Genomic DNA, 27,211 nt, shown 5'->3' with positions numbered 1-27,211 from the left:
CCGGCGGGCGGCCACCCCCCGCGGCCACGATGTCGGCGGCGGACGAAGAGGGTTGGGACGGGCGCGGGCCGCGCGGCGGGGGCAGCGGCGACGGGCCGGCGGCGCAGGCCCCGCGCGGGGGGCTCCTCAACCGTTTCGTCAGGCTGTCGCCGGGCCCGGGACGAGGCGGTGAGTGGGGGGGGGCGCCCCCGTGTTGACCTTCCCGCGCCCGCGCCGCTGCCCCGCCGTTCTCCGCTCGGCCGCGGGCACCCGAGTGGCGGCCAAGCCGAAAGGGTGCCCGCCGGGTGGCTTGGGCTTCGGATCCCATCAGCCCCAGCTTCACGCCCCGTGCCGAGGGGTGCTGGGAACTGCGGTCCCGAGCCCCCGGAGAGCACTCGCGGGGCAGGCCTGGTGCGGGCCAGGTACTCCGTGCGAGGTCCCGGTCTGCTGCTCGTAACAAATGCCTCGGTTAGCGAGGCTGGCAAGCAGACCGTGAGAAGAGGGGTGCTGGATCAGCCCGGGCGTCCATGTGGTGCTCAGGCAACGGCCAGCCTGCTGCCCATGAGAAGCCCTCATCCTCCCAGCCATATTCCCCAGCAATTGTTGTGGGCCACCTCCATGATGGGGGTAGTATACGGGACTGGTAGGCCTCGACAGCCTTTTGCAGAAATTTGAACAAGCTCTTCTTAATGCCCTCCTAGTCCCCTTGAAGAAGTGAATTCCATCTGTGCTCGTGAAACATAGAAACAGAGCGCGTCAGAAGGGGTCTCCCGGGCCATCTAGTCTGACCCCCGGCTCCAGCCGGCTCCGCTCACGACATGCCCACCATGTGCATAACCGAAGCCCATTCCACACCCTCGGGGTCCTGACTGTCAGGAAGTGCTTCCTGGTATCTAAATGGAACCTGGGTTCCCTGAGCTTTGCTCCTTCTTTACATACTTCCTGAATCTTATCACAATCAGTTTCATGGGTGACTCCTTTGGAGAAAAGGGAGGAAAACAAATCTCCTGAGGCACTTTCTCTACACTGGATATAATTTTCTACAGCTTCAACCCTTCCTAGGGATGCCGCTGAGCTCCATCCCCTCTTTGGTATATGAATCATAGAGTTGGAAGGGGCCCAGTAAGACTATCCAGCTGTCTGCTCAATGCAAGATAAAGCATCCCCCACAGAAGGTTGGCCAGCTGCACCTTGAATGCCTTTATGGCAGGAGAGCTCTTAAAGTCCATAGGTAATTAATCAGTTCCATTGTTCTAAGAAGTTTTTCTTGATGTTCAGCTGGAAACTGACTTCCTGTAACTTGAGGCCATTCTGTGTCCTGTACTTTGAATCTGGGATGACAGAGAAGAGATTCTGGCTGTCCCCTTTGTGACAGCCTTTCAAGTCCTTGAAGAGTACTAGCATGCCTCTTCTCAGTCTTCTCTTCTCCAGGCCAAACCCAGCCATTTCGCTCAGTCTCTTCTCAGCGGGCTTTGTTTCCAGTCCCCAATCATCTTTGTCACTTTCTTCTGACGCTCTTCCTGTTTGCCTGTATCTTTCTTAAACTGTAGCACCCAGAACATTGATGCATTATTCAAGATAAGGCCTAACCAGAGCTGAACAGAGGGGAACTAGAGCTTCATGTGATTTGAAGAAACAATACTTCTCTTAATGCAGCCTAAATAGCATTTGCCTTTTTTGCAGCCATATCTCATTGTTGCCTTATTTTCAGCTTGTGATCTATAACAATTCCAAGATCCTCTCATTTGCAGAATTGTTGAGCCAAGTATTTCCCATCTTATAACTATATGTTTAGTTTCTTTGTCCTTGGTGCAGAACTTGACGTTAGTTTGGTGTTCCCAGCTTTATGCTCCGGTCGCAAGATTACTTTGAAATGTGTTTTTGTCTGCCGGGTTATTAGCTGTCCCACTCAGTCTTCTGTCATCCGCAAATCTGATAAGCATTCCCACCATTATCTCATTCAAACCCTTAATAAAAGTGTAGAAGAGCACTGGGCCTAGGTTTGAACCCCACTCAGTTTGAGACGGTGCCATTGATACACATTCTTTGAGTCCAGCTCTGTGGTCAACCGTGAATCCACCTGATAGTTGTTCTGTCTAGCACGCTTCGAACTAGTTTGCTAATCAGGATATCGTCGTGTGAAGCTTTTGCTTAAGTCAAGATGTAGGATGTTCAAAGCATTCCCACCATCCACATCAGATCAGATTTGTCTGGCAGTTTGTTCTGGATAAATCCATGTTTACTTGTAACAATCACTGCATTATTCTCAAGGTGTTTGAAGACTAACTGCTTTATAATTTGCTGCAGAATTTTACCTGGATTTACGTCGGACTGACTGGTCTGTAGTTCCCAGGTTCTTCTTTTTTGCCATTTTGAAGATAGGTACAGCATTAGCCCCCTCCACTCACCTGGCGTTCCACCCCCCCCCCCCGTGTTTCTCAAAGGAAATAGAAAGTGGTTCCGAGAGTTTTCCCGCCGGCATCTTTATAGCTCTGGGACACATTTCACTGGTGGCAGTTCAAAGTAATTAGGTATTCCTTGACCATTTGCTCATCGGTCTCGAGCTGAATCCTTCCCCTCCACTTTGCCAGGGAGGTCGCAGATCTTTGGTGAGAAGACGATGTCAAGCCGTAATTAAGCACTTCTGCCTTTTCTTTGTCATCTGTTATCCTTTTGCCGCCCTGATCAAGTGGCTGAACTTCCACTGCTTGCTTCGTTCTCTTGTTGTGCATGTATCTGAAGAACAGGGTGTTCAGTTTCCCTTGCTGACTTCAGCCCATCCCTTCGCTTTTAGCCATCCCAATAATTCTGTGCTGCCTGCCTGTGCTCCTCTTTTGTAGCTTGGCCTTCCTTCCACTTCCCATATATGTTCTTTTTTTGCTTTTAGGTTCTCTCTCAGCTTTTTGGGAAGCCTCATTAGTGTCTTCTGTTGTCTTCAACCCTTTTTTCTTGTTGGAATTGTTTGTATTCGTGTCTGTAGAATTTCCTTTAAACTCCCAGCTTGGACCCCCTTTCTCATTAGAGTTGCTTGCCACGGGATCTGACTTACCATAGTTCAACTTTTATTAAAAGTGATTTTCCTGAAACCCTCATGTTTTTCCTTCCTTTAGAATCAAGAATTCAAGCATGACATAGTTGCTTTCCCCCAGAGGTCCCCCCCAACTGTCACTTCGTCCAGTGGATAATTCCCGTTGACTAGAATCAAGTCAAGAATAGTCCTTTTGCTGCTATCGTGCACCAGCCTTAAAAAACCGTGTTGCGACCATGCTAGTTCCACACCATGGATTGCCTTCATTTCTATTGTAGCTTTTCTCATGCACAGCTGAATCTTAAGACTGCATCTGTGCCGTGCTCAGTGGCTTTTATTCCCAAGTGACTGTGGACAGAGTCGCTGCTGCAATTGCTTATGTTCTTCCTGGGTATATTTATTTTAAAAAGTTTATATCTTACTTTGTAGTTCATATAAGTTGCTCAAAGCAGCTTACAAATAAACATTTTTGTAGCATCAGAAGCAACAATTCAGAGAAAAACACACAAGGTGAATTGGAGGCTGGAAGAGATCCGGCAGAGTGTGTTCCCAGCTGCCCAGGGCATGGCAGCCCGGGATACAAGCCAGAGGGCCTCTCCCTTATATGCCAGTGGTAGAAGTTGGGGAGTGAGGTTCTGGCTGTTCCTCCTCACCCTCACAGGGCCGGGGCAAGGCCTCACAGGCTCTCCGACGTCTCAGCCCTGCTACTAAGCTAAGATTCCCTGAGCAGGATTCTGTAGCCGAAGTTTTTTCTTCTGCAAAGCAACATTAGAAAGGTCAGGATGTGGTCAAGACTGCCCCAGCAAAGCGTGCTGTCTTGTTTTGCATCCGAAAGACAAGACATTTCTGCTTGAGGGTTCTGTTTTGGGTGTTTGAACAGCAAGCCAGTGAATGCCAGCAAGAAAAAGAACCTCTTTGAGTACATGGGCAGCAGGAGAGTTGCGGGTTGGGAAACATGAATGGAAGGCAGAGGTGGCTGGAAAGTCAGCTGGGACCATGTCACGGGCTGCAGCCCCTTACCTCTGGTCACTGGAGCCTTCTGGAAAAGTGGTTTATGTATCAGTTGTGGCTTATACTTAGAATCATGAGGTCTGCTTTTTTTTGAAAGTAAAAGTCCTTTTCAAATTCACTGGAAGCTGCAATAATTGAATCTGTCCCTAATGTCATAGAAGTGGAGCTGCTACTTTGCTGGCTGGCGAACCTTTCCACAGGGCGGGCCAAAAGGAGGCATGCAGGACTGGCCAGGCCACACTGAGTCTCGTAGGGGCTTGAAATGTCCTCCCTCGACGTTGCAGCTTTCACGGAACCTGTCCCAGTCCCTGTGGCACCAGTTCCCGGTGCCGATACATGCTGGCGAGACGCACGCCTCCAGTTCGTCCGCGGTGCGCGGTCCTCCATGACCTGGCCAGGGCCGTATACCTACCCTTGGCCCACCCTCTGTATCGCGGTGCCTGCCTCTGGCCTCCCCAGGCGTCTGTCTCCGCTGGGCCACCCACCCTTCCCAGCCCGTCTCCTTGCCTGCTCACAAACTGGCATGCTTCTGTTGTAGGCCACAGAGTTCCGCCAGCCAGAAGCGGCCACCGCTGCGTCGCAGACAACGCCAACCTGTATGTGTTTGGAGGGTATAATCCCGACTATGACGAGTCCGGAGGGCCAGAGAACGAGGACTATCCGCTGTTCAGGGAGCTCTGGCGGTACAACTTTGCGACCGGCACCTGGCACCAGATGGGCACAGAGGGCTACATGCCGCGCGAGCTGGCCTCCATGTCGCGTAAGTGCAGGGGGTGAAGTGCCTCGGTGGCTCTGGGTGGGGCCCGGTCGTAGCTGGGCCTGCGCCTCCCGTTTGCGTGAGGGCTGCCGCGGAGCGAGACTGGAGCGAAGGGCCTCCTCTGAACCAGGCCCTGATCTGTGTTGTCGCCCCTGCACCAAACTTGCTCTGTTGAAATGCAGTGGTGCGTATCTTAGATGCCCAGGCGGAGCTGAGTTTGGGTAGGCGCAGGCTGCCGAGAGCTCCCTGGGCCCCGTTTGCACTGTGGCTACGCTTTCAGAGGGTCCGTCCCTGCTTGTGGGGCCGCTGTCTTGGTCCCCGGATTCCAGCAGGTGGCCCCTCAGTGAGCAAGCATCGGGCCGCGTGCTTTGGATCTTTCGTTCCTTTTCCGTAGGAGCGGCTCCTGCGTGTGCTGCTCGCTCAGTAGAGCCCTTAGCTAGCAGGGCGATGGTGCCGACGCCTCTGTGCCCCTCCCACGGCAGCGCCGCTTTTCGGTTGTCCGGGAACAGTAGACAATGCACCGCAGAGCTTTGCTAAGGTGGAATCGCGGGTCCCGCACTCGTGCGTTAGCTGTTTGTGTTCTGTCTTGCCAGTCGTGTTGCACGGCAATAACCTCTTGGTCTTTGGGGGCACCGGGATCCCATTTGGCGAGAGCAACGGCAACGACGTGCACGTCTGCAACGTGAAGTACAAGCGCTGGGCCCTGTTCAACTGCCGCGGAAAGAAGCCAAATCGCATCTATGGACAGGTATGGAGCGGCCTCTTCAAGCTCAGGTAGCAGCGAGCTTTTTCGGAGAAGCTTGTGCTCCACAGAGGTGGGAACAGGATGTCTAGTATTTCCTGGGGCCGCCGAGCCTCGAGGCTGCTGAAGCACATGCAGCGGCACCAGCTTCATGCTGGACTTAAGATGAAGAGGCTTAGGAACTGAACTGGAGCCACAGTTTGCTCAGGTTTAGCCTTGAGGAAGAGGGCGCAAACTCAGGTGCCTTAGAACGTATGTAGCGTTTTTTCCTATTTTGGTCACCACAACTAAGGCTGGACACGCACTCAAGATTTGTAAAACTGTGGTGGTTCTTGGAACGCTTCCCAGTCATAAAGATCAGACTTGTGGACAGGCGATAATTCCCTCCTAGAGATAGATCCAGAGTACCAGGTGCTGTCAGTGGTCAGTTATACGGTGCGGCTCTTGGACTGGTTTTCCCAGAAGGCAGTGCGCCAAGGTGGATCCTGGCGGGGAGATGTGGCTTATGGACTCCCAGGTGTTCTTGCTGCCAACAACTCCTGCTGTCCTGAGCAGATGATACTGGCACTGTTGACACCCCACCTGGAAAAAAGTTGGAGGAGGGCAGCGAAGATGGTCGGGACTGGCAGCCAAGGGCTGTGAGGAGAGAGTGGAAGATCTGGGCGTGGGTAGCCTGAGAAGACGAGCCTGAGGGGAGACAGCATGGCGCTCTTCAAGTACGTGAAAGGCTGTCACAGGATTTCCCCTTAGTCACCTCAGAGCCCAGGACACAGAAACCGGGCTTGAGTTGCAGGGAGCCGTATCCTGGCCGAGCATCAGGAAAAACTTCCTGACTGCAGGAGCAACGCAGCAATGGAGCTGATGACTCGGGAGGCCGTGGGCTCTCCCACAAGAGAGGCATTCAGGGGATGCTTTGGATCCTGCATTGAGCAGCGGGGTGGCCCCAGTGGACTTAATCATTCTATGATACCAGTATCTCGCATCCTTAGAAGCGGTCGAGGCAGTGGCTGCTTGGTTAAGATGCTTAGAGGCAGTGGTGATAGGAATTCTGGAACTGGTGATTTTGGCCCTGGGATACTTGTGGGGTAGCAGGAACCCTTATCCCCGTGCTTTCTGACTTCTAAAGAAAGCTTGTCACCCCCCCCCCCACCACAAGATGCTCCCAAGAAGTGTAGACGATGCCTCCACGAGGATCGATTGCTGAATTGCTTAGATGAGCTCGGGGCATCGTGCTTCTGAGCAGACTCACTTCAGATGCAATTACTTGCGGACCATGCTGTGAGCTGTGGGGCTTTTGTCTGCCTCCACTTACAGAGGGTTGCACCCTTAGGGTAGTTCTGTGTTCGTCACAGAAGTCGAGCGTTTTGTGAAGAGAACTGGCTGCAGCAGTTAGAACGGAGACCAAACAACCCAAAGATTGTTTCAGGCCCCGACTGTAATCCTTTGGCCGTGGAGCTCGGCCCTTTGTATTGTCCATTACGGTTTTTGCGGGTTCGGTTGTGATGTCTCTTGACATATACACACTCCTCTGTATTGGTGATCTGCTTTAGCCAAGGGGCACTACAAGCAGTTGGTGCTTTTGTTGGTGATCTGGAGGTCCAGAACAAGGGTGCTCAATGCTTGGCTGTTGGGATGTACTAGCAAAGTCGCCTGAGCTTGGTCTGAGAGCACGTGATGGCGGCAGGCCTGCCCTGCTAATTGGCCTGTGTGGGGGATGGCCTGGCAGCCCTCCTTGAGCCCCCTTGTGGAGGGAGGGCAGGGCAGAGTGAGTGAACCCAGAACTCCCACCCAACCCAGGACCCGCGGTCCCCTCGTGTTCCTTTGGGACGGAGGTGTCTGTCTGCGTGCTCGGGAGGACTGCCGTGGGGCCGCTTTGCACGATGGGCTTTCCTAGCAGGGGTTTCCCGTTTTCTCCTTTCAGGCCATGGCGATCATTAACGGGTCCCTGTATGTCTTTGGAGGAACCACGGGCTACATTTACAGCACGGATCTGCACAAGCTGGACCTGAACACCCGGGAATGGACCCAGCTGAAGCCAAACAACATGCACTGTGACATGCCAGAGGAGAGGTGAGCCTCGGCAGGCAGGCGCCATCCCTGGCACGGAGGCAGCCGCTGGGCCTGGTCCTGCGGGGCCGTCTCCCTCCTGGCCTCTCCTTCGCCCCCAGTGCCAAGTGTGTGGCCGAGGGGCTCTCGGGCGAGAGCCAGTGGGGTACAGCGGCAAAGAGTGCTGCGGTGGGGCTCGAGATCCGGGTTGCAGCCCGGCAGCCGTGAAACCGACGGGGTGACTTTGGGCATTCGCTGCCTCTCAGCCTCAGCCACGCCACAGGGTTATTGTTATGAGGATCACAATGGCAAAGAAGCGTTTTCTTCCTTCCGGGGAGGAGAACAATGGAATCGAGGGCACGTGACGGCAGCGAGCACAGGAACGGTGATGGGCCGTGAGCGAGCAGCCGCTGACCGAGGAAAGGAGCTCGGGGTTGGGGTGGGTGGCTGGGTGAAAAGGCCAGTCCAGTGCAGGGCTGCTGAGGAAGGTGCAGCCTCCAGGCAGGGCCCCGCAACCAGAGGCGCTGGCGGCGGAGCGGCCACTGGCACACTGCTCTTGCGTGGGGCCGGGCTGTGTCTGCCCTTTGCGTATCGCATGCAGTTCCGGTTGGTGCGCATAAAAGGGGATATCGTGGAGTCTGGAAAAGGGCAGCTAAAATGATCGACGGGCTGGGGCCATTCTTGTGTGAAGAAAGGTCAGAGCAGCTGAGACTGTTTAGCTCGGAGAAAAGGCGCAAAGGGGAGGCATGAGGGGGTGCAGAGTTACGCATGATGTACAGGAAGTGAAAAGCGGGACCGTTCCCCCCCTCTTCTGTCCAAGGCACCATCCTGCCGAGATGCTGAGAAGTATCCGGATTTTTTTTTGAACTTTATTCAATATTTATCTGTTTTAACTGTTTTGTAAGCCGCCCCGAGGCTTGTTGCAAAGGGGGCGGCATAAAAATGCTTTACATAAATAAATAAAATCCCACGAAGCTTTTTGGCGGGACACTCAGGAAAGATCAGAGGGAGGGCTTCTTCACGCAGCGCATCGTTCAGCTCTGCAGTTCACTTCCACGAGAGGCAGTCGTGGTTTGAAGGGCTGTCAAAGGGGTCGGACAGATTTGTGGCCGAGAAGGCCGTCGGGGGCTCCTGATCCCGATGGCTCTGCTGCTTGCAAGACCGAAGGCCGGATGCCTGCATTTGCCAGCTGCTGGGGAACCTGGGTGGGCGAGGTGCAGCTCTCGCACCCCCCTCCTGCTGGTGTGCAGCTGGCTGGCCATTGTGTGAACAGGGCGCTGGACGGGGCGAGGCCCTGGTCTGCTCCGGCGTGGCCCACCTCGCGTCCTCTCCCCGTTGCTTCTCAGAGGCCTTGCGTGCGCAGGCCACCTGAGCCATTCCCTCGCCGGCGATGTGGGGGGGGCCTGCCATTCCGTGGCGACAGTCCCTCGCCTCACGGTCCCGCCCCGCCCTCGGACAGCTCTCCTGCCCAGCCTTCTCTGCCTCGGAAGTGGCTCCGTGCTGAGCTGGACTGCCAGCCCAGTGTTGTCCGCACAGGCTGGCAGCAGAGGCTGATTTGCAGGAAGGAGCTTTTCCAGGCCTGCCTGGTGATGCTGCAGGAGAGCAGACCTGGCCCCTTCCACGTGCAGAGCGCGTGCCCTGCCGGTGGGCCTGAGCCCCTCCGCCCCGTCTCCGCCCAGCAGACCTTTTGGCAGTGGCCTCTGCTGTGGAGCTGAGGGATGCGCGAAATGACGACTCATGGGGAGGCACATGCTGAGCTCTTGACGCATCGTGTTCCCATGGGACCCTTTACCGGCAAAACGCGCCACGAAGATCAAGACCGTAGGGCCGTTACTTTTTGAACGTGAGGAGCAGGTGGGGAAGGCTCTCTACTTGCTGTGGCTTCTCCCTTCAGGTACAGGCACGAGATCGCGCATGACGGCCAGAGGATTTACATCCTGGGCGGAGGAACCTCTTGGACAGCCTATTCCTTGGACAAGGTGAGGCAAGTCCTCTGGGAGGCCATCGGCAGCTGGATTCCTGGTGGGTGGGGAGTCCGCCGAGAGGGGGGGCCCTCGCCACGCGCTGCGTGAGGACCCGGTGTGGTTCAGCAAGCGGTTGGGACTCGCGTCCCAGCTCACGCAGAGGGCCGTGAACCCGGTGCACGAGCCGGCCTCGGCTAGGGCAGCGTGCAGAACTGAAACAGGGTGCTGGGCCCACCCCCACAACCTACACTGGCCGGATGATTTGGTGGGGGGGGACACACCCCCTGGTGCCAGGTGGTCCCTGGCTGGGGCTCCTTTTGGGATCCCTGGGAGCACTGGGGACCCTGCTGGGTGTGTGCGCCTTTTCTCCAGCCAGCACCCGGCTCAGGGCAGCCGCGTCGCCCTCCGCACAGGCAGAGCCTTTCGTGTGCGGCCACGGCAGTCACTGGACGCTGGCCAGGAATGAGGCTGGGGGAGGGGTCGGTCTGGCAGGCCAGGCTTGGCTAAGAGGGACCTGTCCCTGGTTTAGGAGCTCCAGGGCAGCTCAGTGCCGTCCGTGCTTCTGACACAGCCCTGTCGTGCGGCGACTTGCCTTCCCTCCTGGTTTCGCTGAAAACTACATAAATTTCTGATTTCATCCGTGTGCATGAACATGGCAAAAGTAGCGGCCCGGAGCCCAGCAGGCGTCTCGCCAGGGCGGGGCGCCTTTGAAGCGAGCCATGGGGCTCCCGCGCGGCCCCCTTCACCCCTCAGGCCTGGGCCGAGGCCTTGCTGGCAGGCTGGGTTCCTGATGCAGGAGAGGCACTCGGGGGGGGGGGGGCACAGGCCGCTCAGTTGTACTGGAGGCACCCACTCCGCAGAGCCACGTTCGCTTTCTGCTTCTCTTGGAGGCTGCGAAAGAGGCGTAGAGCGTGGGCTCTGCATGGCCGGGTCTCCAGCTCAGCCACACTCTGGATGTGAGGCTTGCGAGGTCGTGTGCCAGACAAGAATTATCTTTGCGTGCATGTTCACATGACTCTTTAAGCTGGGCACCGACAGACGGGGTTGCCACGTGTCTTCGCAGGAACTGCATCATTTATGTAAGACTACCTATTTATTAAACAAATTTCTAAGTGGTGTACAAAGCCCAGCCCTCATACAGGATGCAGTGACTTTCCAAGGAGCGCCTGTTGAAAAGGTGAGTTTTCAGTAGGCACAGAAAACCTGGTGCATACCTGATTTGTCCTGGTTGGGCGCTCTGAGTGCCTTTTGCCTGTGGTGGAGAGGAGCTGCTCCTGTCAGAGACCTGCTTGGGCACAGCGTTGTTCTCTTCTGTCGCCTTTTTAACGCCTGGTTATAACTGCATTCTTTGTGTTGCTCAAGATTCATGCCTACAACCTTGAAACAAACACCTGGGAGGAAATTGCAACCAAGCCCCATAAAAAAGGTAGGTTTTTAGAAGCTAAGGTTCATTGCAAGGGCTTGAAAAGAACGTTTTTGCAGTCAGAAAATCGTGCATGCGAACATATGTATGCCGCGGCTCCAGAAGACATCTAAACCAAGGGTGCCTTTCTGATCCATTTGCGATCACGCTCGCTCGCTCTCTCTTTAAACAACGTTTCTTTTAACATTCTGGAGATCAGTGAAGAGTTGAAAACCTGCAAATTCAGCTGGCCTGCAGAGAGAGTTTCCTTCCCTACAGAGAATGGCTTTCCTACTTTATCTTCAGATTAGTTTCTCTTATAATGTTTCAAATCAGAATGGCCAGTCTGGTGCAGAAGAGGATGTCCATTCCCACCCACCCAGTTTTATATTGGCATAGCTATAATCTTACTCGTGTCTCTTGCTTCAAGAACGTACCACAGTGAATGCAAATACTTGCACAAACAGCTTTTTATTTAAAAACATACAGCTGCATAGAAATTCTGTGATACAAATTTTATAGCTTTCGTCTCTAATTCTAGCACCTTTAATATCCATATCTTCTCTAATATTTCTATTTGACACTTCTAAAATCAATATAAATAACAGTGGTGATAGCGGACATCCTTGTCTGCATACAAATTCTGTGATACAAATTGAGCAAATACTTCTTCCCTCTTGAGCAAATTTCAGAGAAGTAGGCATATTCTCCAACTCCCCTCTATTTCTTCTTTCAAAAATATAAAATAAGAGAGCAGTCGATTTCAAACTGCTTGAGAGTGCTTCACACCCAGGACCAAGGGGATTTCTCTGGATAAGCCCCTTTCCCCTTATCCCCCCCCCCATCATGAGAAACTCATCTCACTGAGCAGTGTTTCTCCAATTCTGCTCGCTCACATTCACATTTTTCTTCTGCAGATTTCCCGGCAGCCAGGAGATGTCACAGTTGTGTACAGATAAAAAACGGTAAGAATGACCAACTTGGGACATGCTATTATCAAGGTTTCCTGTTTATGGTGGGCAAAATCCCAACCAGGTTAAATTGCCTGTAAGTCTCCCTGTGCTGGAGGTATAGTCACATCCTTGAGCTGCTGCGGTGTTTTGACATGTTGTTCCTGAACATTCTAACTTGCGAGGGGGAAAGGTCACTCAGTGCTGGAAAATCCAGAGAGAAACTAAAGGCTGGTATGAGTGGGAGAATAACTCCGTGCAGGGCAGGGCTGGGGCCTCCATCTGGCGTTCCCTGGAAAGCCACGTGCCCCTGCAGTGAGCACCCATCTTGTGGCCGCTTCCTGGCCTGCGCGCAGCGTTCTCCCCGTTCTGAAGACTGACACGATCCGCAAGTGCTGGACTCTCCAGGCCAAGCTCGTTTTTTTCCCTTCAAATACCAAGTCGTACTGACATGACAGCAAGACGGTTTGAAAACATAGGATGTATTCCGAAATACAAATTGGTGGGTGGAATAAGCGAAGCCCGATTTTGAACAGAGTTCTACAGATCGTTTCCTTTCTTAAAGCTGAGGACAGTGTCTTATCCGGAGGGCGTTTCTGAGCTGTCCCAAGAGAAGTCAAAAGCAGCGCGGGTGTTTGAGCCTGATAACACTCAGCTGCAGCCTGAGATGTGCGAGAGCTCTGGCGAACTGGTGATGTAGTGCTTCACCAAGAAAGTAATTTAATCTCGGCGCTTGTTAGCGATGAATTAGTTTTATCCAAATTCCCATCAAAGACCTGCCAATAAGAAGCTTATTTCATCTCTTTGGTCAGCGCTTTTCCTTTTGGGTCCCAAACAGGATATTTGACCTTAGGTCACACCTGAGTTCCTTTGCTTGGCTTCTGGACCTGCTGCACATGGAGCTGCAGAGCGCGGTTAATTAACCCGAGTTGCTGTGCATGAGCTGGCAAGGGCAGGCATGCCGAGTGGGCGCATCAGCGATTTCGGTTTTTAATCGGCAACCCGCATCGTTGGCTCATAAGCGGTGGCACAAGATGCATAAACTCGGGAGCGCGGTGTTGTTGAGGGGCGAAACAACGCAGCGGTTAACTCGGCCCACGGTTTGCCATCGTATGAGAATTGGGGCCCGTTGCCCCTTGGCTCGCTTAGCTGCGTGGACAGCGTTTGATTCTGTTCGCTTTCAAGTTTTTCATTTTTATTCATTGATAAGAAATAGTACCTAACTTCACTACTTAACTAGCCAGCCTCTTTTCAAGCTGCTTGTCAGCTGGATTAGGAAGAAAGAGTCCCTCTTCACATTTGCCCCTTCGGTTAACAATGGCCACTATGAGTTTAGAGGTAAAAACCTCAGCGTGGGTCTGATGTGGATGAGGAAGTACAGACCAGACCCACATTGTCAGTTTGTCTCTTCTGGCTCCACAGGTGGCCTCCGAGTTTCAGCTATTAGGTGGCTTAGGAATGAAATAAAATAATGTAATAATGGTAATAACAATGCTCTCCCACAACTTGGGATTCTTAACAGAGGGAATCCATTAACTGGAATCAGAATTATTTATGATTGATGTATTAGATTAATATCCCATTTTTTCCAACAAACTCAAAGCAGCTTGCATCATTCTTCTGCCCTCCAGCTCACCCTCACAACAGCAACCCTGCGAGGTAGGTTGGGCCGAGAGTCTGTGGCTGGCCCAGTGTCACCCAGTTGGCTCCACGGCTGTGTGGGGACTACAAGCCAGGTTGCCTGAGTCCCAGTCCCGTGCCCTTCACCACCACACCACCCTGGCTCGCTGCGTGGTGAGGAATGTGCACACGACTCTACACTGTATATTTTTTAATTTTATGTGGACAACCAAAACTTGGTAACAATTGGATTTAAGTCTGTTAGGATGTTTACGTGGAACGTTCTGGCTGGAGATCCCGGGCACTGTCGAATGTGCTTGCACAGGGTCTCCCCCTTAGGCAGCCTGAGTCTGGCAACGCCCCAAAAGAGGCAAGATGCCAGTCTAAAAAGGCTCTGAAAAGGTTTGCAAAAGCCGCTGGGAGAACAACAAAAATGGCGCCAAATCCCTGTTTTTTCCAATACCCACAACACCACAGCTGTTCAAAGAAGTTCTCAAGTACTGTTCTGGGGGAAAGAGAGTTCTGTTTTGGGCCACACGTGTGGGGACCATTCCCCCGAGTGAAAATCGAAGTCTGTCTGTGGTCTGTCCATTCAGATGTCTTTGTCTGCGGAGGGTACAATGGAGAAGTGATCCTGGGGGACATCTGGAAGCTGAATCTGCAGTCCTTCCAGTGGGTGAAACTCCCAGCAGCGATGCCCGAGCCGGTTTATTTCCACTGCGCTGCTGTGACTCCGGTAAGTGGGCGCAAATATCAGCCCCTCCGCGAGTCCTGGGTAACTTCGACGAACGCTTCTCTGGTCATTCCTCCGCTGCCTTTGTGCATCCTCCTGTCTGCTGCAGAGCTGGATCCACGTACCCAAACGCACGCAGCGTGATCCTCGGCTCTGGTGTTTAACTTCACTGCGGCAGGTTTTCCTGTGATTTGTTCCAAGAAATCCCTGGGTTGGTTTCCTCCCGGGAGCCCGGCTTCTTCTTGCCTCGGTCCCTCTTGCGCTTTGCTGGGCAGTGGCGGCCATGTATACGCAATGGTTGCCAGTGGGGAGACAACGCAGGGGCCCGGACCTTGGAGCGGAAGGGCAGGCGCGGCTGTGCTGGGGTGCCAGGGCAAGGACAGGTGCTGCCCGGGGGAGTTGCCACGCAGGGGGTGGGATGAGTCATTTTAGAGGTGTGTGCTGCGTACCTCTGAGGCACTTCCCTGCCCTCCACCCACCCCTGCCAAGATCCCTGGTTTTTCCCCCATGAGCTGGTACCTTCAGATCAGTGGCCGTGCTGGCTGGGAATTATCGGAGCTGTAGTCCAGCTGCTCTGGAGGGCTCATGCCTCTTCCCCCACTCAAACGTTTCTCCATGTGTCTCCTGTCTTCTCCCAGTCCAAGGAGACTTGAGCAAAGCGTTGTTTTTTTAAAGACTTCTCCCTCCCTGGGTGAACAAGTCAGTGTCTGCCCGCGACTTCTCAGGCAGCTGCGCCATTCCATCCTGCGTGGCTGGCGAGGCACGTGTGGCCTGGGAGGAGCCCGAGGTGCGCAGGGGCGAGCTCTGCCAGCGGCCAGCTTGCTGCCCTTACCGGGGAAGGGGGCAGGGGGCAGACTCTGTCTTGGGCTGTGCTGGCAGGAGGCCATGCCCGTTGGCTGTGGTCCAGGTCAAAATAAGGGGCCCGTGGGCAGTCCGGTGGGAGGCCTTGTAGCCCCCATCCAGGATGCTGCGCCATTTCCTTTTGCGGCCGTCGGAATGCCTCCACAATGCAGAGCTGAGAGCAGGCAGGTTGGCTTGCTGGAGAACCGGCTTCCCAGAGCAGCACCTCCAGCTCGGCAGGCAGCCAGGCGCTTGCAGTCCCCGTGTGTCCCAAGCAGTGACCGCGTCTCGCTTCTGCTTCCGCGCAGGCCGGCTGCATGTACGTCCACGGAGGCGTGGTGGACATCATCCGGAACAAACGGACTGGCTCTCTCTTCAAGATGTGGCTGGTGGTGCCCAGCCTCCTGGAACTGTCTTGGGAGAAGCTCCTGGTTTTCTTCCCCCATTTAGCAAACCTCACCAGATCGCAGCTTTTGCACCTCGGACTCACAGAGGGACTCATTGAGCGCTTGAAATGAGGCCCTCTAATTTAAATTTCAAACACTTATTTAAATACTAAATTAAAAAGTGACTCCTCTCGTCCTCCCTTTCGCTTGTGCTTTCTCTCTCTGAGTGTCGCAAAGAATGCTGCTAAGGAGATGGAAGCTCTGCTCCGAAGCCTTACCTGGCAAAATACATCAGATGCCTTTCCTGTGAGTTTTTATTTTAAAGTTTATGGAAGTCAACCTTTTTTTAATTTATGGATACCAATAAGTACGTCATGAACTAAAGATACTGCTGCTGAACTAATCCGTACTGCTTCTGCTGCATGCCTGTAGATTCGGTAGGGAGGGGGGCAGACTCTGCCTCCCCTCCCCCTCTCCTAGTTCTTGTTCTGTAAGAAAGGCTTTCCTGCCTAGAATATCCCGCCGCGATTTCTGCGGCCTGCGTGGAAGGGGCCAGCGGGCCCGTTCCGGGACCGACTGTGGCTCTCGCCATGCTCGCGGCTCCGAAGTGAAAAAAGCAACCAAACCAGCGCAGTGTCTTCTGTGGGCGTAAGATGTGGCTGGTGTCGCGTATGTTGTCATTTTCTGCCCTTCCATCTCGGAGCTTCCCATCAAGGCCTGTATTCACACGACTGGCATCAGCCCAGCCGCCTCTCCGGAAAGGTGGTCCAGAGCAGTGGGCTGCGCACCCAGCCACGGTTCCCGTTTCTGTCCCGCACTGGAAGAGGTAATGGAGAGAAGAGGAGAACCGTGACCGAGTCAGTGCTTGTGTTCCCCCGTTGCGAGTGTGCACACACGTACAGCTGGACAACCGTCGGCCTCCTCTCGAGTCTGGACGCAGCCCGCGAGCCAAGGTCCTGCTTCCCCGCTGAGGCTGGTTCAGTTGGGCCCCCCCTTTGCTGGGCTGCCTCTCCCCACCACGGGGCCGCCTCATGACGGGTCGTTCCTTCCCAGGAAGTGCCGTGTCGTCACTGGTGTGTCTTCTTCCTTTCTTGTGCAGAGGCAAGACACCCGACGTTTTGCTGTGAGCAGTATTTGCCTTTTAAAAATGCTGGAAAAGGAAACGATGTCTGTGTCTTAACTGTTGTGTTCCGAACGGCTGTTCAGACCAGTTGTGTAGAATGTATACCAAAATGGCCACCCAACCGAGCATCGTAGCTAGCCCGAGGGGCTCGCGTTTTGATTTTAGCTGTTCTTTAAAAAAAAATCTACATGAAAGCCCGTTAGTGAATCCTGTTGTCTTTTTTCCAAGTTTGGAAGAATAGTGCTGCTGTTCCTGGGTTGTATGTTTGCATTTGAGAATATAACACCTCATTCACATCCTGGCCCAGCCCAGGGACTGCAGTCCTGGGGGTGGTCAGTGGCAGTGCTCCCTCCATCTTTACAGGACTGTGATCCTGTAGCAAAGTCCGTCGCTCGATGCTCAACGGGGCTGTGCATGAGTGCTCCACTTCCGTTCCCGGACGTCTCCTTGCTGCACCACTGAGTTCCTTCTCTCCCAGTCACGTCCAGTTGAAGCAAAGCCGAGACCTGGCTTAGTTCAGAGGAAAGGCAAGTAGCAAAACTTCCATTACCGCGCCACTTCATAGACTGCAAGACCTTAGCAAAATGAAGGTCTGAGCTTCGTTCTTTTCACCGTGCTATTTTTCCAAGTGCCTAAAGCTTGGGGTGTGTGTGTGTGTGGGGGGGGGGTGGAGAAGCAGAGGTGCCATCCATCTCTGCCTTCCCGAAGGGATGCACTCCAAGGGGAGTTCACCCCTTTAATTCTGCACACTCGATAAACTGGCCTTTGTGCTCTGATGTGAGAGGCTCGCAGGCAGGCACGGGTGAGGCACGGAGGCAGGGAAACGCCGAGAACCAGGGAGCAGAGAGGGGAACTTGCTGGAGAAAGTCTGCGCCTGCCAGGGCAGGCACAGTTTGCAGGGGAACTGGAAGAAAGAAGAACACGGGCCACATTTAAAAAGAGTAACTGCCAAGAGGCGTTAGGTCTCCTCGCTCCTTGAAAATTCCCAGCTGCGGTTTCAAACCACCACCACCAGGAGCTCCTTCCCACAGTGTGCTTTCCTTTCTAAGTCAGCAGAGGCACCACGGTTTGGAACCGCGCGCTAGGATTCCTCTGGCCACACTGCACCCCCCCCCGGCAAGCCATTCAGTGTCAAGGGGCTCACCAGCTGCAGGGCCACCAGCCCTTCCGTTCTGCCCCGGGAGTGAATTACGAAGTTGGATTTTCTTTTGCATACTGAATAGCCAGAATCTCTCGGTGGGACAGAACTGCAACTGCCCACTCTGCAAAATCACCGTGCGGCCACGCAGACGAAGTCTAAGGGCTTTGCTTGCCGGTTCCGATCCCGCACTGGGTTGTGCGGCCTCTGCAGCCTGGTGCCGCTGCCTGGCTTGCACTGGGTCGCACAGGCGTCTACAGTGGGGTGGAATTGGGCCTTTCACATGCACAGCTCTCCAGCTGCACCTTATTCAGCAGAACCGGCTGTCTCGTGTCGATTGGACCCTGCAACACCTCTAATGCATTTGCGGTGTATTTCGGCCGCTAGCATACATTTTGGCAAAGTTTGCTGCCGCTGCTGCTGGAGAGATGATGACACAGAAGCATCTTACACTGGAACAGTGTCCACTGGTGGACATGCTCTTAGCATTCGAGAATCGTGAGAGTGAGTTGGAAGGGCCCGTCAGGTCCAGCCCCCTGCCCTGTGCAGGACTCCCAGTTAAACCATCCCTCCCAGGGGGCTGCCCAGCTGCATCCGGAATGCCCCAGTGTGGGAGAGCCCACCACCTGCCCCGGTCATGGGTTCCAGTGTCTTTCTGCTCCAGCAGGACATTCTTCCTGAGGTTCACCTGGAACCTGGCTTCCCGGAAGAGTATCGGGATCCCATCCATCCTCCATGTAAACGCCTTTCAGGCACTTGTAGAATGCTAGCCTAGCTCCCTTCAGTCTTCTCGAGGCTAAACATACCCAGCTCTTTTCATCTCTCCTCACAGGGCTCAGTTTCCAGTCCCCCGATCATCCTTGTTGCCCTGCTCTGGACCTTTTCCAGCTTCTCTGCATCTTTCTTAAACTGTGGTGCCCAGAACTGGATGCAGCGCTCCAGGTGAGGCCGAGCCAGGCCTGCGTAAGACGGAACTGGAAGTCCGCATGATTTGGAAGTGCTGCTGCTACCGATGCAGCCTAAGGTAGCATTTGCCCTCCTTGCAGCCACACACACGGGTGACCCTCGTTCAGCTTGTGAGCCACAACAATCCCAGGATCCTCCTCACTTGCAGCGCTGCGGAGCCAAGCGTTCCCCCCTTGTAATGATGCGTTTGGGCTCTTTCAAATGATTTCTCCGCTTCATGGCAATTAAGAAAAGATCAGCAGAAATGAATTCGCTGTGCCTTTTTGGCAGCTAAACGATTGCTGTTGCAAAAAAGGGAGGATAAACGCCTCCTGTGTGATGGATTGAAGACTTTTTAATGCTTTTGATATTTGCATGAGAGGCGTTTTTAGCGAGCAGACTCCCATTTGTTGAAGCTTATATAGAGCTGCTAGAAAGTTGTTTGCATTTCTTATGTATTACGGGTATATAAAAATGCATGTCTGAAAATGGGTTTATTAAATTGGGAAATATTTGCAGGAGCCATGTGAGGGAGCCCCAACCCAGGATCTTCAATGGAGGACTTTCTCTGGGTATACCTGGCACCTGGGGTACCCTGGGGGGGGGGGGGCCCAGTCACGGTGACGCCATTGTGCAAAGCTCTCCCCAGAAAGCGTTCCCTGGCACCAGCTTGATTGTCCTTCAAGGCAAGTAAAGCCGTTTGAATGCTCCTGAGCTTCCAAGAGGCAACTTAAAACGTACACTATCAGGGCTTTCAACTTATTTCTTGTGTTTCAGACAGATATGGCTAAAGTGCAGCATAAATTTTTGTAAGGAAGTTCATTCTTTAGAAAGACTCTGCAGAGGTGTTAATCTTGCAGCAAAGGGTTTGTGTCCATCAGTGTGTCTTAAGTGGTCCTAAATGTGTATTTTTTTGGGGGGGGACACAATTATATACGGCTGGATCCAAGGCTGGCCCTTCCGGGAGGCAGACGAAGGCAGCTGCCCCAGGTTGCAGATTTGGGGGCCGCAGAGGGGCGGCAAGGGGCAGGAGGACGGGGGTGTGTGTACTTCGCACGGCGTCCCTGCTTTCCTCAGGTACTTTGCCGCCCTCGCAGCGTCAGCGGCTCCTGGCTGCGAAGCAGGGCTCCTTGGCCGCGTGGGCCAGCTTCTCTGCAGGGAGGCAGAGAGCACCATCTCCCCCCATGCTTCAGGCGGAGAAGGCCATGGCCTGGCTCAGCCGCCCAGCTCTGCCATGGCCAGCCGTCCAAACACTGAAGCCTTCAGGCCTCGTCAGCTCCAGCCTGCACAGCTGACGGTCGGGAGCCCTGGACACTAGAGCCCCAAGCATCTCGAGGGCACGACCTGGTTCGAGACGCTGAGCCAGGCCAGCAAACTTTGGAAGACCCTCAGCAACCAGCTGACGGTCCCGGGTCCCAGTCCACGCTCCACCTGGCTGCTTGCCACCTCAGAAGCAGGATCGCCCCACGCAGGTGCCTTTCTCAGCGCACAGGCAATTTCTTCCCCCGGCGTCCAGGACTGCCAGCCGCTGCCCCCTCGGCTCCTTCCTCCGCCCCCACTGGGGCCTCCCTGCCCCACCGCCCCTTTCCCGTTCCGGCCCTGCACTTCTGCCGGGTGCCTCCTCGCAGCGGTCCTCGCACCGTATTCACTCCAGCTCCCTGCCAGCTGCAAGAGGCTGGCATGGAGCTCGGCGCTATTGCGGACACGGGCCAACCATGTGCTGCAGCAGCTAGAAAGGGCCAATGCTATTCTGGGATGCATTACTAGAAGTAGACTTCCAAGTCACAAGGAGTAGGAGTTCCCCCGTGCCAGCCTTCCCCAACCTGGTGCCTTCCAGACACGTTTGGACTGCAACACCCAGGATTCTCAGTCAGTGGCCCTGCTGGATGGGGATTCTGGGAGTTGCAGCCCAAATGCCCCAGAAGGCCACCAGGCCGGGGAAGGCGGCCCCCTAGTCAGACTTCACGTGGAACACAGTATACCCCCATGAGCTCACCGTTCAGCGTTCATGGCTTGTCCTTCGCGGGATTTTTCTCCAAGCCGATATCCTTGCAAGTAAGCCGGCGCCTCTCCGTGCAGTGGCTTACTCGCAAGGCGATTGTTTCCTCCGCGTTTGGACTCGCTTGGAGAAAGCCATCTCTGTGCATGCTTGCCCGTCCCTGCCTCGCCATGTGCGCACACCCGCCCCCTGGCCCGGCCCGGCCCTCCTGCCCACACCACCTGGGCAGCTGGCACCCAACTCGCGGCTTTAGGAACGTAACCCCCGCGAATTTCGGGGGACTACTGTATCATGTCCTGTCCTGGGCACCAAGATGTAAGAAAGATGCAGGTAAATTAGAAAGGGTCCAGTGGAGGGCAACCAAAATGATCCAGGGTTTGGAAACACTGCGCTGTGAAGAGGGGACATGAGATCCCTCTATAAGTACCTCCAAGGCTGTCACAAAGAGGAAGGCCAAGATCTCTTCCTGCTGATCCCAGAGTGCAGGACACGGAAGAATCAGCTCAAGTTGCGACCACCCAGATTCAGGCTGGACATCAGGAAGAGCTTCCTCACCGTCAGAGCAATAGGACAGTGGGACCAGCTGCCTGGAGAGGTGGGGGCTCTCCCTCACTGGAGGCACTCAAGGAGAAACTGTCAGCCACCTGAGTGGGATGGTGTAACCTGGTGTCCTGCAACAGCAGGGGGCTAGGCCTGATGACCTTCATGGCTCCTTCCGACTCTACTCTTCTAGGATTCCATTATTCTATGGCTTAGATTGGGGCAGCTGTGCTGTTCAACATGTTGAAAGGGCAGCTCTATGACTGGGGACCGAGAGAGCTGTGTGTGTGCGTGCCCACACATTCACACACACGGCCAGTCAACCAAGGGCAGTAGAAAGGACACGGGGAATTGCAGACCGGCTAGCCTTACATCCATTGTAGGAAAAACAATGGAAAGGCTCAGAATAGAGAGAGATCTAGTGATGCTGGATAGGGAAGGGAGGCTGGCAGCCACACAACACGGCTTCCGCAAAAACAGGTCCTGCCAGACAAACCTTGTGGAGTTCTATGACAAGGTTTCGCGATGGCTGGATGGAGGGGATGCCATGGATGTGCTATACCTGGATTTCAGCAAGGCCTTTGACGAAGTGCCCCATGATATCCTGGTGGAGAAACCGAGGAGTTTTGGGATACACCAAAACACTGTCCGGTGGACTAGGGCATGGTTGACTGACCAAACGCAGAGGGTAACCATTAGCGGGGAAGCATCGGGATGGCAGCCAGTGACAAGCGGGCTCCCCCAGGGCTCTGTCCTGGGGCCGATCCTGTTTAATCTTTTGATAAATGACATGGAAGAAGGGATGAACAGTCTGCTGATCAAATTCGCAGATGACACTAAAACTGGAGCAGTGGTCACAACTGAGGAGCAGGTACTCCAGATCCAAAAGGATCTGGACAGACTATGGAAGTGGGCGGGAGACAACAGGATGGCGTTCAATGTGGATAAGTGCAAGGTCTTGCACTTGGGGCATAGGGATGGGTGTCATAAGTACAGGTCAGGGGACAAGTGGCTGGAGAGCAGCACTTGTGAAAGGGACCTCGGGGTGCCGGTCGACTGCAGGCTAAACATGAGCCAGCCGTGTGATGCGGTGGCCAAGAGGGCGAATGCCACCCTTGGTTGCATAGCCAGAAGTGTGGCTTCTAGATCGAGAGAGGTATTACTACCACTCTATACAACTCTGGTGCACCCGCAAGTGGAGTATTGTGCTCATTTTTGGGCCCCTCATTACAGGAAGGATATAGCCGGTTGGAGTCGGTGCAGCGCAGGGCCACAAGGTTGGTGGCCGGTTGGCAGGGGATGGGGTATGGGGCGAGACTGAGGGAAATGGGTCTCTTCAGCCTGGAGGAGACTCAGAGGGGATCTGTTGGCGACATACAGGTGTGTGAGGGGATGCCACACGGAGGTGGGGAGAGACCTGTTTTCCCCTGCAGGGGAAGGCAGGACACGCTCCAATGGAGCCAAGCTCAGGGAAACAAGGTTCAATTTGGATGCCAGAAAGCGCTTCCTGACAGTCAGGACCCCAAGGGTGTGGAATGGGCTTCCCCGGGAGGTGGTTGAGGCCCCATCAGTGCGGGTGTTCAAGGATAGGCTGGACGTGCACATGGTGGGCATGTGAGCGGAGCCGGCTGGTGCCGGAGGTCAGACTAGATGGCCCGGGAGGCCCCTTCTGACTCGCTCTGTTTCTAACCAAACTAGGGAGTGCATCCCTCGGTCACTTCCACCACGGTTCTGGCTTAGGCAGCTCTGCACTTGGGATGAAACGAGCCTTCCTCAGTCTGGTGCTCCCCAGGTGTGTCAGTTCCCAGCATCTCCCAGCCCAGAGGTTCTGAAAGGCATCAAATCAGGGAAGACGTGAACGCTGAAACAGACACCCACCGAGCTGCCCTTGTTCAGCTTATATAACATCTTTGTTGCCTGCCAGGGAGGCTGGCGAGCAAACCGAGGAGAAAGGGACCACACAAACGCGCTTTCGAGACAAAGGACGACGACCCCTCCATGGTGGGACGGAACCAAAACAAGCTCCCAAGGGCAAGCCGAGGAAAACTCACTCAAAACAGACTTCTTTTTATTGTGCTCCGTCTACAGAGTGGTGGCCGCGTTGCTTGGAGGCGTTTCTGCCGCGCAGGGCCACCACGAGGACATGAGGTAGCTATCGTGACGGACGAAACAGACACGACAGAGCCTAAAAATACCACAGGAGTTCTCTGGTCCTCAGGAACCGTTTTCTGCAGCGGGGAAGCAGCCTCCTTTCTGCCCCCAAGTTCCTTCTCGGGTCCATAGGGCTTCGCCAGCACCATGTGCGACTCCTGCGCCAGCATCTTTTTTTAAAACGTTGACGTGTTGTGGGAACAGAGTTGGAAGAAGTCCGCAGGAGCGTCTCTCGCTTGATGGGAGTCGGTGGCTTTTCTGGACTTTGGAGAAGGCAGGCCTGTGTCCCCAGGAATTGGTGGAAAGCACCGGCCTCCCGAACAGGCAGGAATGGGGTGCCCCACAGGGCGATCCTTCAGCAGCCCGCCGGAGAGGGGGAGAAGTAGTAGACAGCGAGCAGGATGGCGTAGACCATCACCAGCACCGTGCCTGGGGCGGGAGGAACCGGGAGCAGGTCAGCGCTGGGGCCGGGGGGGCCGCAGCGTGGCGCTGCGATGCAGAGGCTGTGTCGTCGTCGTCGTCGTCCCCCCCCCCCCCCGCTGCTTGCATCAGGATAAAGGTGTGTTTTTACACACTGCACGACCCGGGTGGATTAGGGTTGGGGTTGAATGCCAAAATGCCTGCATTTCGTTCTCCTTTGACCTCATGAATTACGTTCTGCCCCACACCCCAAACCATGTGAAAGTGCTGTTTTTCCTTTTTGGCACCAGGCGAAAACCTTTTTATTTCCCCGTTATTTTAATGCTTAATTGGTTGTAATGTGCTTTATATTATTGTAGCACTGCATGCTGTGCCATTTGAATTCCCATTTTACTTGTTTTCTGTAAACCGTCCTGAGATGCCAGTAGAGGGACAGTTTATAAAAGCTGGAAGGAAGGAAGGAAGGAAGGAAGGAAGGAAGGAAGGAAGGAAGGAAGTTTACAGCTTGGCTGGACAGGATGTGAGTTGCAGTTCAAAATATCTGGAGAGCCTCGTCGGCCGACGGCTGAGCACCTCAGCAGGAGCCCTGGGCCCCAGACATCCAGGCGTCCTTACCTTGGAAGTAATCGCATTTGCCATCCATGAAGATGTAATTGATGAGCACCACGCTGAACATGCTGGCGTAGACGTGGAGGTCGCTGAAGACCAGGATGAAATCTGTAGGCTGCAGAGGAGGAGGAGGAGGAGGAGGAGGACCACCCAGTGAGTTGAAGGACATCAAGGCTGGAGATCTGGACAGAATGCCCACTAAAAGACGACTTCTAATGCTTAGACCTCCGCATTAAAAAATCTGCGTCCCGTCTCTTCTTGGGAAGATTCATCACTGAACTTTCCGGTGGCCGATTTATCTAAACGCCCCTTGATCTGAGATGTCCTCACGCTCCACAGATGGTGGCAAAATACCCGCAGGGACAACATTACCTGAGCCACTGCCTGATCTGTGACAGCCCCAAGTTTATGGACGCTTCTCTCTGAGACGCTCACCTGGTGCCGGCAGCACCGTCTTTTCGGCACCGGGAAACGATGCAGCCACTTCCCCAGCCGTTTGGGCATCTGCTACAGCCCAGCCGTCATGGGCGGCTCGGGGGGGCGCCCGTTCCAGGCCCCACACGCGCCGAGCTTCCCCTGCGGGGACCGCCAGGGCCACCCTGCTGCCCGCCCAGACTTACGTAGAAGATGGTGAAGAGCACGAGGATGGGGATCTGCAGCATGCACACCTGGACCGCGATGCAGTTGCCGATCTCGATGCTGGAGGGAGAAGGCGCGGGAGGAGGCGGTGAGCGGCGGCAGGGCAGAGGTCGGGGTCGCAGGGCTGTGTGGGCTGCGGGGCAGAGGTCGGGAGCAGCGCACATAGAAAAGCCGGGCGAGAGGAACTGCACCGGCCGCCGCAGCCGCCTCTCCCCAGGAGGGGCCGGCTTGGGGCTGCGGGGGCCCGCGGCTGCGTGCTTTGCGAGCTCCGGGCTGCGCAGAAAGCTCTCCGGGAGGCCGGACCAAATGGCCCCCCTGGCCCTGCAAGGTGAACCACGGCAGAGCGGCTGCTCTGAGTGCAGAGGGGTCCCCGGCTCGATCTTGGGGTGAGGGAGACCCCCAGGGAACTCGTGCTGCCAGTCCGCGTCAGCGGTGCAGGCCCAGGGGAACCTGGGCCGGCCTTGCACTTCCCTGCACGTGACTTTCGACCGAGGCGCCCACTTCCGGGTTCTTTATGGGGTCCAGACCAGCCCCTTGGTGTGCCTGTTCCCTGGATGCCTTTCCCTCCTCCTGCCTCGGGGGCCCGTTCCACAAGGACGTGTGGTGTGTGGTGCAGCGCGAGGGGGGGCCCCGGAACACGCCACCGTTCCCAGCTCTCCAGGAAGCCACTGAAGCAGCTGCACAGAGCGGGACAGGCCTGGGCGTGGGGACAGTGACCGCATCACCCACAAATCCAACATGAGCCACCCAGAAATGCACCCCTCTGGCTGCCGCCTGCTTCGAGCACCCTCCCCTCCCCTCCCCTGGGAAGCTCGAAATCCCGACACCGGATGCCCAAGATCCGGGGCGTGTGGTGGTGGAACAGACCAGAGAGCCGGCAGGCATTTCGGGGACAAAGCCGATGGGCACGCAAGCCGGCCGGGGAGGACCCACCTTAAGCTGAGGTTGTTCTGCAGGGCAAACTGGATGCCGTTGACGATTTCGGGGATTTCAGGCACCATGGCGAGCACCGTCACGCCTATGAAATACTGGGGGAAGGCCTGGTTTGTGGCAGGGAGCAGCCCCTCCGGCTGGCTCACCCTGCCTGCACCTGCCCCCCCCAGGGCTATGCCTCCCCTGGGCTATGCCCCCTCCTCCACCCGCAGCTCATGCGGTGGCCACCCAGCTCTTGCGCCCCAAGCGGTGAGAAGGCCTCTGCGAGGCTCAGCTTGCGGCTCAAGCGCGGCCCTGCCGTCGCTCCGCCCGTCCTGCCGAACGCGGCAGCCCTTCCCCACAACTGGCCGTTGGGCCAGGAAACCGGGGGCAGGCCCTGGTGGACACCCACAGGTCTCCAGCCCCGCCCAAAGGCTGGACTATGTGGCCCAGGCTTGGCTTGGCTTGGCTTGGCTTGGCTTGGCTCGGCTCGGCTCACGGCCGCTGCCTTTGCTGGCCACGTGCCGCCACGCAAGCCTCCCGCCTCCTCCGAGCTTCCCGGACAGGATGAAGTGGGCAGGGCCCCTGGGCACCTCCGGAGCGGGCCGGCCGCTGCCGCACTCACCTGCGAGACGGGCGAGTGCTTCAGGATGGGGCTGATGTGCTCCGTGGCCAGGTCGGCGCAGGCGGACATGCCGAGGGTGGCCACCAGCAGGATGAGCATGGCCCTCCAGCGCGACCAGTGCACCACCGCGCTGTGGTGGTGGCCGGGCACTGCGGGGGGAAGGCGAGGGGTTCGCGGGCGACTGGCGGCGACGCGGCGGCCACCCGCACCCCGGCCCTGGGCTGCTGCCGGGCTCGGGCTGGCAGCCCTGCTGAGGCTGCCTCAGCTCCACCTCGGAGAGCCTTCCGAGTCCATCGGGGACCCGGAAGGGAGGGGCCTTTCTTTGGCTTAACTGATGTGCCGGGGAAAATCTCCACGGAGCACGCTCCGCAGGGCGATCGCCACTGCAGACCACCTCTCCCCTGGCCGGGCCAGGTCTGCGGGAGGGTGCAAACTGGCAGAAGAATTTATCTGGGGCGATCCAGATGAGGAGCTAAGTGGGCGGCTTTACTTCCCGTGGCGCTTAAATGAACCCTAATGGGGACTGAGGAGTCTGTGTGCACAGGCACGCAATTGCGCACCCATTTGCAGCCGATGGGCCCAGCTCCCCGACCAGCAGCTGCGCTAAGAAGCACGCGGGGATCCTGGGAAGGGGGCAGAATGGCCCCCCCCC

General features: G+C 55.6%; 2 protein-coding genes across 5 annotated transcripts in view; one reads left to right on the top strand and one right to left on the bottom strand.

Moving 5' to 3' along the window:
• Window positions 1–15: 15 nt before the first annotated feature.
• KLHDC10 (kelch domain containing 10) lies at window positions 16–16,779 on the top strand. Its single transcript, XM_044429216.1, has 9 exons — window positions 16–168; window positions 4,557–4,778; window positions 5,369–5,523; window positions 7,439–7,587; window positions 9,458–9,542; window positions 10,890–10,953; window positions 11,847–11,894; window positions 14,096–14,235; window positions 15,381–16,779. The coding sequence occupies exons 1-9, from the start codon at window positions 30–32 to the stop codon at window positions 15,588–15,590; spliced, it is 1,212 nt and encodes a 403-aa protein (XP_044285151.1). The 5' UTR covers window positions 16–29; the 3' UTR covers window positions 15,591–16,779.
• Window positions 16,780–23,254: 6,475 nt separating this feature from the next.
• Window positions 23,255–27,211, bottom strand: part of LOC123022947 (putative cation exchanger C521.04c) — a 27,636-nt gene continuing 23,679 nt past the window's right edge. For 3 of the 4 annotated variants that reach the window (XM_044429131.1, XM_044429140.1, XM_044429149.1), the window contains 5 exons: window positions 26,560–26,708; window positions 25,956–26,050; window positions 25,004–25,082; window positions 24,390–24,498; window positions 23,255–23,783 (listed from right to left, as the gene is read on the bottom strand). In XM_044429131.1, coding sequence (XP_044285066.1) covers window positions 23,710–23,783; window positions 24,390–24,498; window positions 25,004–25,082; window positions 25,956–26,050; window positions 26,560–26,708 — 506 coding nt within the window. In that variant the 3' untranslated portion in view covers window positions 23,255–23,709. Of the gene's footprint in view, window positions 23,784–24,389; window positions 24,499–25,003; window positions 25,083–25,955; window positions 26,051–26,559; window positions 26,709–27,211 lie in introns of those variants that run through there. The other variant, XM_044429158.1, reaches the window with a different exon arrangement.

This window comes from Varanus komodoensis, unplaced genomic scaffold, assembly GCF_004798865.1.
Source record: "Varanus komodoensis strain SLA01 unplaced genomic scaffold, ASM479886v1 scaffold1, whole genome shotgun sequence".
NCBI classification, from domain to species: Eukaryota; Metazoa; Chordata; class Lepidosauria; order Squamata; family Varanidae; genus Varanus; species Varanus komodoensis.
The sequence above is the reverse complement of the archived record's forward strand: the minus strand, read 5'-3'. Positions and strand labels throughout refer to the sequence as shown.

Excerpts from the sequence above, each read along its gene's own strand:
- KLHDC10 (XM_044429216.1), top strand. The coding sequence starts at position 30 with ATGTCGGCGGCGGACGAAGAGGGTTGGGACGGGCGCGGGCCGCGCGGC. Across the intron at positions 169-4,556 it reads GCCGGGCCCGGGACGAGGCG|GCCACAGAGTTCCGCCAGCC; the intron begins GTGAGTGGGGGG and ends CTTCTGTTGTAG. Across the intron at positions 7,588-9,457 it reads TGTGACATGCCAGAGGAGAG|GTACAGGCACGAGATCGCGC; the intron begins GTGAGCCTCGGC and ends TTCTCCCTTCAG.